Source organism: Seriola lalandi, unplaced genomic scaffold (genome assembly GCF_002814215.2).
Source record: "Seriola lalandi dorsalis isolate HSWRI2012SDOR001 ecotype SW California unplaced genomic scaffold, Sedor1 jcf7180002054331, whole genome shotgun sequence".
NCBI classification, from domain to species: Eukaryota; Metazoa; Chordata; class Actinopteri; order Carangiformes; family Carangidae; genus Seriola; species Seriola lalandi.
Window position 1 is genome coordinate 99,298 of NW_019524884.1, and position 12,822 is coordinate 112,119.

General features: G+C 38.6%; 1 protein-coding gene across 1 annotated transcript; it reads right to left on the reverse strand.

The window, feature by feature from the left end:
* Positions 1 to 434: 434 nt before the first annotated feature.
* Positions 435 to 4,535, reverse strand: LOC111655724 (uncharacterized). Its single transcript, XM_023407218.2, has 6 exons — positions 4,281 to 4,535; positions 4,015 to 4,066; positions 3,532 to 3,719; positions 1,637 to 1,810; positions 1,228 to 1,338; positions 435 to 898 (listed from the first exon to the last, which is right to left on the reverse strand). The coding sequence occupies exons 1-6, from the start codon at positions 4,431 to 4,433 to the stop codon at positions 785 to 787; spliced, it is 792 nt and encodes a 263-aa protein (XP_023262986.1). The 5' UTR covers positions 4,434 to 4,535; the 3' UTR covers positions 435 to 784.
* Positions 4,536 to 12,822: the final 8,287 nt, after the last annotated feature.

The following is a 12,822-nucleotide window of genomic DNA, read 5'->3' on the forward strand; positions in this document are numbered from 1 at the left end:
TACAGGCCGGAGGTGTGGCCTCGTTACCCGGCTGTCCTGCTAGCATGCGTATCACCTCAATGCTAATGGTTGCGGCTGTGTTGTTTTTTTGTTGGCTCTCGTGTGCTTTGTGGCACTTTCACTGGGTTTTGAAATACCTTGCTGACCGGGACAGTGAACGGTTGTGGCCAAATGGAGGCCCGGAGATTTGGCCGACTAATCGTTTGTTTTGCTCTGAGATGCTGGCGGTCTGGTGCGTCTAGACCTAAACCACTGTCGTGCCAATCCCAAGAGACCAAGCAAATCTATCCTAGATAAAAAGTCAATTTTGCTAGCAACTTTGCCACTGACAGGAAAATAGCTGGAAACAACATTTTGATGAGGAAAACATATTATACCTTTTAAACATGGCAATTTTGTGGCCATAACACTTCAGCTTGGTAATGTAAATCAGGTCAAGGAAAAATATTTTTTATTTACATTTGAGCACAGCTTAGATATAGCATACAATATACAGTGTACATTATGTAGTCTAAAAGGCAAGCTACACAGCACACCCCACCCATCTACTTGTGGACCAAGTCATCTCATTACAATTTATTGAACATTATTGCTCTCCTATAATTAAGTTGCATTTAGGTGAAATATATAAGAGTTTGTCTGGCAGATAGAGCTAAATTAAGAAATAACACTGTGCACTCTGAGCCATTGATACCTTCATCTAGTCAAAGATGATATCACTGACTAAATAGCCATAAGTTAATAGTGCTAATAATCATCCTATTCATCACTGTGATGATCAGGATCACCAGGGCAACACCTCCCCTGTAAAGTTCAGAAAAGACCCATGATCCTTTTCGGTCAGTCCTCCAATCACAGACAATATGGAAGAAATGCTCTCCTCTGGACTCAATGGAGCCTAGAAAGAGACGGATAAACACAAAACAATATTTTATTCAGACACATGTCTGTGAAATTATAATACATTAATCTGTATACATCACCCAGGGCACTTGTGAAAAAGCTCTTTATTGTGTGCAATGTAACAGACAATTTTCACTTCGCATCATGGTGTAACAGCTGATACATTTTGGTCAAATAAGTTCTTCAGACATTTTTTTTCACTAATGTAAACTTAAAAAAAAATATTTATAAAGGTCAATTTTCTCGGTTTTAGCTATGCTTCAATCACAGCTTGTGCTCTTTAGGGGCATCCGAGAAAGACCACAACAGAGTTAGTCACCTTACCTCAGACCCCCCCATGTCAGTGCGGACCCAGCCTGGGTGTATAGCCATACAGAGAATCCCATCAGGCTCCATGTCTACAGCCATACAGCGAGTCACCATGTTTAGGGCACTCTGAGAATCCAAGCAAAACAACTTACCATCAACAGGTGGTTTAGCTGATATTTTCTGTTATTTTTCCTAAAATCCATCATTGCAAAATGATTATTCTCAGGAGAGCCTGTAACTTTTTCATTTTTTATCTCCTTTTACCAAGTCACAAATGCAGTACACAACCATCTGTAACAGCCTGAGCTCCCTTTCCGTAGCCATACGAAATCCGAGTTAACCCACCTTAGATGCCTTAAAGAGCAACATTTTATTAATTGGCTTAATCTATCAAGCACACATTTTCATTCCATTGTGACAATACCTTGGACGTCCTGTAGGGGTACCATTTGAAGTTGTTTGCTCTCTCCCCCCAGTTGAGTTCCACAGAGCCCAGCAGGGAGGTCACGTTGATAACTGCTGCCCTCTGGATGCCCATGCTCCCTGAGCCACCTGCTTGTCCCCTGGACGCAGCTTGTTTTAGCAGAGGCAGGAAGGCCTGGCAGTGGTGGAAAAAACAATACATTATAGTTGAGAATGAAATCAAACTACAAGGTTTCCATGAGATGGAAGTCACAATCAGACTGTTGATTTTACATCAGAGCTTTAAGAGTCAGCTAAATTTGGTTACAAAAACCATGGTTTGTCAATCATTGGAGAAATTGTTATATTTTAATCAATAATTGAATGATAATATTGACACTATACACATATACCACATTGAAATAAGGACAACCCAGGAAATGTACACAGTTAGAACAGTAAGTTATTAGTTTAACCCTGCCAGGGTAAAACACATCACACTGTATGTGGCAAGATATGGTTAATGTTGCCCTCTAGTGGCAAAATTTTCACCTTAAGAGAGAAATGGCCTGAATTCTCCATACAGGTTTCTCTAAAAATGAATGCATTCACATTTCAGGTCACAATGCTGTTTAGCAATGATGCCTTAAGATTTCAGTGATTACTGATGTGAGACAAACTTCACGATTATTATTATCTTCTAGCAGATGAAGCATCTTTATCAATATTATTAAATGTTCAGTGTTCAATGTTAATGTCAATGGCAATGTTGTCATGTTTTTATGTACATCATACCATCAGGCTTTTAGGATACTACTGTATATACTAGGTCAGTAGCCAGAAAGGGTATTAATCTCTTTGTTAGTTATACTTTGTTTTGACATTCACAATAAGACAATAATCAATCGTAAAAACCTAAAAAAAAACATCCCTTTAAACAAGGGGACTTAACCAGCCATCTCTCTGGCAAAATAAATGGACCTTCAAGAAGACCCACAGTGTTCAGTTCTCTAGGGAACTAGACTTTTCCACAGCAGGAAAACTCGAAAACACATTTGTGAATTAGGGCTACAATTAACAATTATTTTCTTAATAGATTAATCTGCCTATTATTTTCTTGATTAACTGATAAATCATTTAGACTTTTAAATGTCACAAAATAGTAAAAAATGTTCATCATAATTTTCCATAACCCAAGGTGACATCTTTAAATTGCTTTAAATTTAAACAGTCAAATAGCCAGAAATAATTAGTGTATTATTAAATAGGAGAACTACAGGCAGCAAATCCTCTCATATGAGAAGCTGGAAACATCAACTCGACTAATCATCTTATGTGAATCATGTATTAAAATGTTATGTATAAGCTTTAAAGTTCCTGGTGTTGTGGAAGGTTCCTGTGTGTGTGTGTGTGTGTGTGTGATTCATTGTTCATTTACCTCCTTGTACTCAGTTATTATAGAAGAGCTTTGAGTTGCAGTGTGGCCTTGATGACTGTTCAATTGAAGCAAATGGTGTGTCAGCAAGCATCTGCCCTGCTGACATGCTCTTGATCAGAGCCTGAATTTCTACCAGCTCAGGGGGCTGCTCTGTAGTCCATACCTTACTCTGAGGCCAACTGAAACCAGACTTTTAATTAATATTTATGAAATGCAGTCTGCTCTGGGCTAAAGAGTTTTTGTTACTTCTGTCCATCAAGGTCATCTTGTTTTAGTTTGCAGCATTCAGGAAATGAGCTACTCATGGGTCCTGCTCCTGGTGATTAAAGGAAACAGGAGTGTGATTTCTTCGCTTTCTTTTTCCTCACGATCTGGCAAAGTGAGTTTTCAAGACCTTCAAAACAAACCTGTTTTTGTCACTATGGAGATCTACTATATCCAAGTCCACAGGAAGCACAAAATGTATTAGTAAACATTACCTTGGTGATCATTAGAGGAGCCACAGCATTGGTGTGGAAGTTTTCTATCATCTTCTCTGCAGTAACAGTATGAAAGTCAGCCACCACATTGATCCCTGCATTGTTTATTAGGCAGTTCAGACCCTCCTCTTGTACCAGTTGGCCCACCTCTTCTACACATTTCTCTATGCTCTCCTGGCTCACCACATCTGGTAAAGAGATAAATGAGCAGTGCAAATCAGCAAAAACAAACATATTATAAATAAAATGGAAGAAAATACAAAATGAAATTATTATAGGGAAAATAAATATCCAAGCAGGTGATGCTTTTCTTTTAAAAAATATATATATTTCAAATTTGTACAGGATGTATACTATTTCTATATTTCGTTTTCATTTTATATTATTTTTCATATTTCTACACAAACAAAATATTTCTTGTAGTTTTATATTTTGAAACATTATTTGTTTATACACAGCAACCATTGTTGCCCTCTATCTTACCCAAAGTAACTATATGGATGTTGGGATGTTTGTCTGCCAGTTCCTGAAGTTTCTGTAGGACAAGAACACAAAGCGTCATCATTTTTCATTCACAAATATCCATTTAGGGAATAATGGCGACATCTGGGGGTGGCTGCTATCATTTAATATTATTCCATTAATCAACGCACATTCATTATCTATATCGACTCAAGGTGCAAGGTGCTGACCTAGGTTGAAAGCACCACGGCATGGCTACAGGATAGTTATCTTTGAGGGGGGTTTACCTGTGCTCTCGCGGGGGTTCTGGTCGTGGCTATAATCTTGGCCGGTGAGAAACGTCCACTCGCCAGACTGTCGACGATCTGCAGCCCGAGCCCCCGGTTGGCTCCTGTTACCAGCAGAGAGCCGCAGTTTTTGAAATTCATGGCACCACTCATCGTAAACGTTGCCTCTAACTAACGATGTGAGCGGCCTGGTGGATGAGACTCAAACCTCGTGACAGGGCTTAGCTAAATCCGCTCTTGTCGCGCGACTACTCCGCTAGGTGGGAGGATTGCTCCACTTTACCAGATCGACACCAGAGCACTTACAAGCGGGAGATAACTCATCAGAGTGTAGCGTCGACGACAGAGGACGGAAACCGTTGGGAAACTGAAATGCAGCTGTCAAAATGTCAGTTTCTAACAATAAAGTTTTAAGAATTCAGCTTAAACCCCAACACAGAACAGCGGAAATGGTCAGACTTCATTAACAGGGAGAAACAATGGGATGTCCTTGACGTTTGTAGCCACTCATATCAGATCGAGGGTTACATTTCCCACAATCCAATGCGCACACCGCTGTATTTGCACCCATCTTTGATTTAGACTCTTTGGTTAGAATCATTCACAGGTCCCGTTCACATCTGAGGAATTGCTAAGAATTAAAAAAAAAAAAAAAAAAGTTTTATTCAATTTGGTTAAAGTCAAGCAAATTACAATTGAATTCAAGGTAAATTATCAAACAACAACTAGATTATGAAACAATATTCACATAAAAAAACAAAACAGCAAAAGTATGAAAATAATCAAAAAAACAATGCAGTTTTATAAACCAAAAAAGCAAATCGAAATTTGATTACATCTTAGCTGAATGAGGCATTTCAGGAAATATGCAAGACATCAAATTACCACATAAAGCTATTAATTAAAATGGGATTTATGGGGAGTTACCTATACTGTAATAACTTGTGCTTATGCCATTCACAATATTATACTATAAGAAACAGCTACTATGTCAGTGACAAAGGGAGTACTTATAGTATACTTACAGTATAGCCACCTTCACTCATTGTTATATAAATACAACATTAGTTTAGAAATGCTGATTGTTGTCTTTGACATATGACAGTGCTTGTTAAAGGAGTAAAATCAGTGGATGTTATTTTCTAATGGTTTGTATAATGTGTTTGCTTCCATTTTTACCTTTCAATTACCTACAAAATGAAGGGGACGCTATCCAAGAAGCAAAAGTTGACGGAATTAAAAGATTTTGATTTTCCTTTTTCCTTCCTTTTTGATATTTATGATTAGATAGTCTGGCTTTCATGAATGCATGAATTTAGTGAAGAAGGGTGCGACCTACTGTTTTTAATTGCGTTGGTTTTCAAATATTGAAGCTACAGTAAGATGGAGGTGCAGAAATAAGGGTGACAGCACAGCTGATGGAGCTTATGCAGTCACAGCACGCAGATGGTTTCCCTGGCAGCTTCCTGAGTCCAGATTCTCTTAAAGCTCCTGGTGCTTGGGAGCAGCAGATATCCCTGGTGTACTCCAGGTCAGTTAATTTGGAATTTGGCTTATATGCCTCCATTTACAGACACATTACTTTGGCACAGCGCATGCAGTGCAAATGATGAGTTGGTAGTGGTGCAGAGCTGTGCTCCTGAAGCTGGAGGTTGTTAACTGGTTTGCCCAAGCATACACAGTAGTGAGGTATTGTCTCTACAGAGAATTCAACAATCAGTTAATGGCGTAGATTGCAGTCGGTCTGCCCAGTAATCAGTGTGGACTGCATAGAGGCAGTGAACATGCAGAACATGGTGTTTCCATTTTGCCATTTCAGAAACAGAAAAACCTTTGATCTGTGCAGGGAAATAGCTTTGTTACAATTACTCAACACTCAGTAAAGAGCAATTCAAAAAGGATAAAAGTTAAGCAAAAACAACTATGAAATAGTAATAATAATAAATACACAGTAAGTGAATTGTAAAATTTACAAATGAACAAAAAGTTAAAAGAAATGCGCTAATAGTAATTTCACAGCAAATTAACTATATCAGTAAATTTTATATTTTCACAGTCAATATGTAAAGGCTAACTTGAATGAAAAGTGTAATGTGTGTCAACAGTAAATCAACAGTAGCCTTTCAGCAGGGTACTGATGGAGATGTGCATAAAGTGGAGAAATTGTATAACTGCATGGCCACAGGAAGGAAGGACCTCCTGTGGCGTTCAGTGAAGCACTTAGTCATTCTGAGTTTCTGGCTGAATGTGCTCCCGTGGCTAACCAGAACTGTAGTAGAGGGTAGGAGACTTAGTCTATGATGGAGAAGAGTTTTGACAACATCCCCCTCTCCGAGAATTCATGCAGAGGGTCCAACTCTACCCCGAGGACTGAGCCAGCCGTCTGACTCATAAAACATCCACAGCATGGTGCCACAGGCATTGAAGAAGCGAAGCCTGCAGGCAAAAGAGCTGACTCTGGCCCTTCCTGTAGAGAGCTGCAGAGTTCTGGTGCAGTCCAGTTTGCTGTCCAGGTCGGCACCTAGGTATTTATATTGTACCGTCTCCACCATCTTTCCCCTGGTGGAAAGAGGAGTAGCAGGGATCCTGGATCTCCTGAAGTCAATCACTGCTGCTACTTTAAACATTGGCAACTCAACTAAATAACATATTAAATGATATGCAGTCCATGACCATCAGAGTTTATTTCACACATATATTACATTAAATAGCCATAATAAAGCTAATATAGCCATAGAGCTATACTGACTCTGACAGGTCAAACAGTGCTCAAAATAAAAATGAGTGAACTCCAAATATTGATAAATAAAAAAGTTAAGGACCACCCTCAGATTCCTCAACTCAAGATATTAATTGACCTGAGTTACAGTTACTGTTTCAGCTACGTTGTACAGAGTGGAAGATGAAAGGAAAGATGGCAGAGTGACATTTTTAGAAAAAGGGACTGGGCTCTTACTGTTACTTTTATGATGCACTCATAGTGTTCAGTCAGTATTCTCTAAAATTCATTACATTATTGTACATCATGATTAACAGGCATAGTGAACTTTTATGATTTAATGTGCAATTTAATTGACTATATAGTTTTCTGGTGGCAGTCTGACATTTCGTTTTGTGTGTCATCCTTTCTGCTTGAATGCAAACTAAGGTCAAGCAGAATATGCAAATTGAAGATACATTATATTACACACTCTCTGCGACTATATAATGTTCAACAAAAATGAAAGATAGTTTGAGTCACTCCAGGAGGTTTTTCTGCATGTATAAATGGCATTATTGATCATTTTATAGTACTTCCTTTCGGTGTATCCCTTAAGGATCCACTTACATATGTTCTTCCGGAATTATCCAATATTGGCTTAGTGGTAAGAAATAAACATTAACGGGCCATTGGGACTCTGTTAAGAGCCCTGTGAAAGAGTAACGCATGATAAAGATCATTGGAAAAAAAGGTATTAATTTCTGCAACTAATTCAATGTTTTGTATTTCCAATACAGTGATCTCACAGAAAACATGAGTGCCCTGGCTTATGTGGGCAGACTAATAAGACACCACTGTCATTGTCTGTCAACATTAAGTTTATGTCTAATTTGTTTTAATCAGTTTTACAACCCTGGCATGAAATCATAATTGAGAATGGCTGTAAATTCATATTTAAAACAAGAGACATAGCAGTTTTTAAAGGAATAGGTTGCCATTTTGGGAAATACTCTCATTCAATTTCTTGCTGAGAGTTTGAAGAGAAGATCGACATTATTCTTATCTGTTTGTTAAAGTGGCTATAATCTATCTATACTGAGCGTTATGGAGCTTTGCAGTGAGTTTCATCTCATTGTTTACCAAACAGCACCAAACATCAGACAGACACAGTCAGCAATTAGCTGTTGAACAAGGTGTGCAAGCTAAAGAGACTTTCTCCTTCAGGAGTTTGTAGAGGCAAAAAACAGTTTAAAAAGAGTGAATATTGGACTTTAACTAGGTGGCCAGGAATGTGACTCCATATGAATGATATTAATCTATATCTATATTAAACAAAAAAGATATAATGTGTCAGCATGTGTGTTTTAGAAGTGCTGGTGGGCTGCTTTTTTTAATTCACATGTTGTAACAGGGTCATGCTAATGTGACACGCCAGATGGTTTCTCACACAGAACCAAGGTGGAAGGTTTGGAAACTGTTTGGCCATATTTACTTACATACTTGGCCAATGATTGGATGAACCATCTGTCTATCATATATCTTATTAGGAGAGCACTGAAGAGGAAACACAACAGTACAACAAACTGCAGCCTGAGCTTTGAAAGCTAGTTAGCATGTTGGTAGATGATTCTTGTTGTCTTTTTAGAGGAAAATGTACACATTGAAGGCGCTCTTATGAATACAGAAACAGTTTGAATTCCCACTTGCAAGAAATCCAGCTGCCCTTGCAAAGTTAGGGCCACGCTACCTGTTTCTTCCTGTATTCAGTGATTATGCTAAGTGAAGCTAACTTTCTCCTGACTGTAGCTTCATATTTATAATACAGATATGAAAATAGTATTGTCTTCCTTGTGTAATTCTCATTAAAAAAGTGTCAAAAATGTCCAACATATTTCTTTACATAGTTTTTGTTTGACACAACCATTAAAAAGAAAATTTGTGAGTTTCAGTGAATCATTTGTGATGAAGCAAGCAATGAGCTGGAAGAGACAATTCCCCTGGTGACACGTAGACATCGTTTGGCTAAGCTGCTTTTTATTATAATTTGAATCCCTCAGACCAAACTATCTAGCATTTGGTGTGATTATTTTTTCCTGAGAAATCTGCTGTTTATAAGCAGTGTTGAATTGTTATAGATTGCTCAAATATTTTTTCAGTGGCAGTCAATCTTTCTACAGTGTTTGCTTTTGTGTTAAAGTGCTACAGCTAAGAACAGCTTCAGTACGTGTGTTGGTATTAACATGCATCTGTTTGTGATTGTGTGCATGTTCAGTGCTGTGACGTAGCTACTATATGTTTGTGTACGTGTGTGCACATGCTTGTGTTCAGTGTGTGCATGTGCCCAGGTGTGTGGGATACACATGAATCTAGGTTGGAACATCCATTTTCAATAACTTATTTAATTCACACGAGCTATATTTAAAGAGATCATAAATAAAAAACCAGGGTTCCTTTCATCAATGAATAAATCATGGCAGTTATCCTCTTATATTCATATTCTCTTCTATCTTTCTCCCCTGTGCACAGTGTAGTTGGCTGCCTCAAGCCTTTATCACATTGGTTTATCATAGTGGGCTGGATGTATGACTATAGTGCACAACAGAAACACCAGAGCAGGACAAAGAAATAGCTAAAATTTGTGAAAAACAAACGAAATTTCCCCCAATCATATCAGCTGCTGAGGCAGAATCCCCTTCATTTCATGGTATGTCTTTGTCCCAGAAGCAGTGAGAAACTCAGGAGGAAATTAACTTTTGAATTGGTAATTAACTCAACATTGGTTTGTCAAGTAGGTATTGTCCAAGGTGAATGATTAACCTTCCAGCTCAATAATGCAAATTCTAAAATGAAAGTCATTCTCCTTTACCACAGTTAAAGGGGCTACATCTTATTTTATGCCAATGCTGCATAGTCAATATTGGCATTAACAGTTGTTTACTTACCAGTCTAGAAGAAATCATTTTGATGCTTAACAGTTTAACATCAAGCTGTCTCCAACAACACCAATGATAATGGTATTTTGCTTCTAGTTCTGTCACTGCTAACCAGCTGGCCCCTGACTTGTCACTTTCCGATAGCGAGTAACTGGAGCGTCTAGTCTGCCCTGACGAAGTAGTGCTGCTCAGAAGGTGTATTATAACCTCTTGTATTTTAAATGCAGTGATGGCTGTAGCTCTTGGCATGCAATCACCTGCTCCTGGCAAAACCATGTTTTTGGAATTCCTTGTTCTTGAATGTGTTGTATTTTTTACATTTATCTGCACGATTTTCCATCTTGTTTTTGCAAGTTCAGTGTTTTGTGCCCAGTTTCAAGAAATACATGATCACATGAAGTAAGCTGAAGCATGCTTCTTGACAACTCCTGTTTTAATGGAGGACATTCACCAACACTAGCAACTGCAAATGAAGAAGAGTGCAGACTTGCCACTTTTTTACACTAATGGTCCTTCATATGTCTACAGTCATGCTGGCTGTATTTAAAGACAGCGATGTGTTGAGCTGAATGCCAACATCAGCATTCACAATGACAATGCTAACATGCGGATGTTTTTCAGCTATAGCCTACCATTTTCACTTCATCCTGTAGGTGAACTTGAATTTAATGGCAGCCCATCCTATAGTTAACATTTCACTCAAAACTTGAAATATCGACCTGCTGACGGCAATCGACAAAAGGTCAGGGGATGACATGACATGTCCTTTGGGGGAAATAAGTGTCTGTACAAAATGTTATACCAACCCATATAAAAGATTTGGAGGTATTTCAGTCTGGACCAAAGTGGTGGACCCACTGAGTGAGTGACCACCATCCCCAGAGTCATGTTATGGCATGAGTGTGGAAAAAACACCTAAAACACACATGTGAAAGGAAAAGTAAACCATACCATACACTAGAAAACAATTGGCAGCATTAGACAGACAACATAAATATATCTCAGTTTACCATATTTATCAAATAGGTATAATTATTATTTGAGTATAGTTTTAGTTTGTCATTTTCCTTTTTTGCTCACATTTATAGCTAAAGAACAAAGTTCATCCTTCATCTGTTTGAGAACAGTGTGATTTTAAATGTAAAAGCTGGTCCCAGATGGTAGCAGAAGGCAGTGCTTATCAACACAGCATTCAGGGACAGTAGATGCTTCTTGCCTTCTGTGTGTGTGCTTTTAGTTTAAACTTCCTGCAGTGCCATGCGGGTTAAAACTCACTGTTGACGGTCTTCTTGAGAAGACTGGAGTAGGTCAGAATTGTTGAGTGATCTGTAGAACCAAGAAAGTGTCTTAAGAAGTAAGTGTAGCTTTCCCTGCTGATACAGAACATGTGGAGATGGTTTCTTTTTTAAATAGTTGGAGAGAATTGTCAAGCAGGGCACTGAGGTATGTACAGTTGTCCAATCTTTTAACGACTTCCTCTTCGGCAAAATGTTTAATTAGATGCGCCTCCTCTCCAAAGTCTGTCAGTGGCTCCTTCTTTTAATGATGTGGAGTTGTAAGAAATTATTTCCACCGATGCACCCACTCCCTTAAGCATTTTTAAAAAGTTCTCTCCCATGTTTGAAAGTCTGACGACAACAGCTGAGTCATCTGTATACTTCCCAACCAAATAGTAATTAAAGATCTCACACTGGTTAAAGGAGTGAGATAGCAGAGCACGTATTTCCAACTGGGAGAAATGTGCTGCTGTTAGCTTTTGTCAGGGATGCAGGGACCCACCTGTAGGAGGGTGGAGACTTTATTACAGAGCAGCTGCAGGTGTGGGAGGACTGGCTCGTTCCCCCAGCCCCACTAACCACTCTGCCTTCATGACCTATTCAGTCCTTCCCTGCCAGCCGCCACTTCCCCTAATTCACCCAGAATCCTCATCCCCCTTCAACCTTTTCTTCCTGAGATCAAGTCATAAACTTCCTCCTGTGTATTTAAGCTCTGAGTCATTGTGCTGACTTTACCACTCCTCTCTACTTGTGTTACAGTTACACATCATCTTCACATTTAACATTTTCCTGTATTTTACCATGTGGCCACTGCGTTCAGCAAAGGTTACGCAGTTTCACTCTAAACAAAATTATTAAATAGGACTTATTATCAGCTAAATACTTATTGCTACTTCAATGATACACACTTTCCTCGTGCAGCTGCATGACACATAAAGATTTAAATGCTTCTGATTAATTGATGTGGGTTTGCACCAGCTCCACAGTGAGATGGGAGCTTGTGTGCTTGCTGTATTATTCAGATTGCTTTAAAAGCATGCCAACTCAATTACAGGGGTTTTACTAGAAATACCATGTCCTGTCCTACTATCTTAGGAGTAACATCTCAGCTCAGGAGCAGGGAAACCCTCCCACTCTGGATTCGGCCTGAAAAGGTGAAGGCTTCTGGTATACTGCTGGAATTCAACCAAAATCTTTTGCTTGTCAGTTTAGATGATTGTTAAGGTAAAGTTTTGTAGTTATATTTTATTGCAGGCTTTATGTAATAGACTCTGCATTTATGTTTCTATTGACTTTCAAAGCTTCTGAGATACCACAACATCATCCTTTTAGGTTACGTCAAATTAGATCATCTCCCTTTCTGATTTACTTTGGTCATTTATGCGTCACAAAAATCAGGCCACAGTTTATTCTAAAGGTTTTTCCATATCTCATTTTTAAGGTATTTAACTGATCGTTCTTATTTGGACCTATTTAAACTTGAAAGTCTCATCTCATTGTAGAACTTGTGGACCATTTGCTCTGTTGATTAAATGTCCTGCCTAAGGAACAATTGAATGACAGGAGATAAACTGAAAGACGACAACAAATTAATTTTTAATTTATGTCAACCAGGACTTTAGGCTATGCTT

Excerpts from the sequence above, each read along its gene's own strand:
- LOC111655724 (XM_023407218.2), bottom strand. The coding sequence starts at position 4,433 with ATGAGTGGTGCCATGAATTTCAAAAACTGCGGCTCTCTGCTGGTAACA. Across the intron at positions 4,067-4,280 it reads GAACCCCCGCGAGAGCACAG|AAACTTCAGGAACTGGCAGA; the intron begins GTAAACCCCCCT and ends CTTGTCCTACAG. Across the intron at positions 3,720-4,014 it reads CATCCATATAGTTACTTTGG|ATGTGGTGAGCCAGGAGAGC; the intron begins GTAAGATAGAGG and ends TCTCTTTACCAG.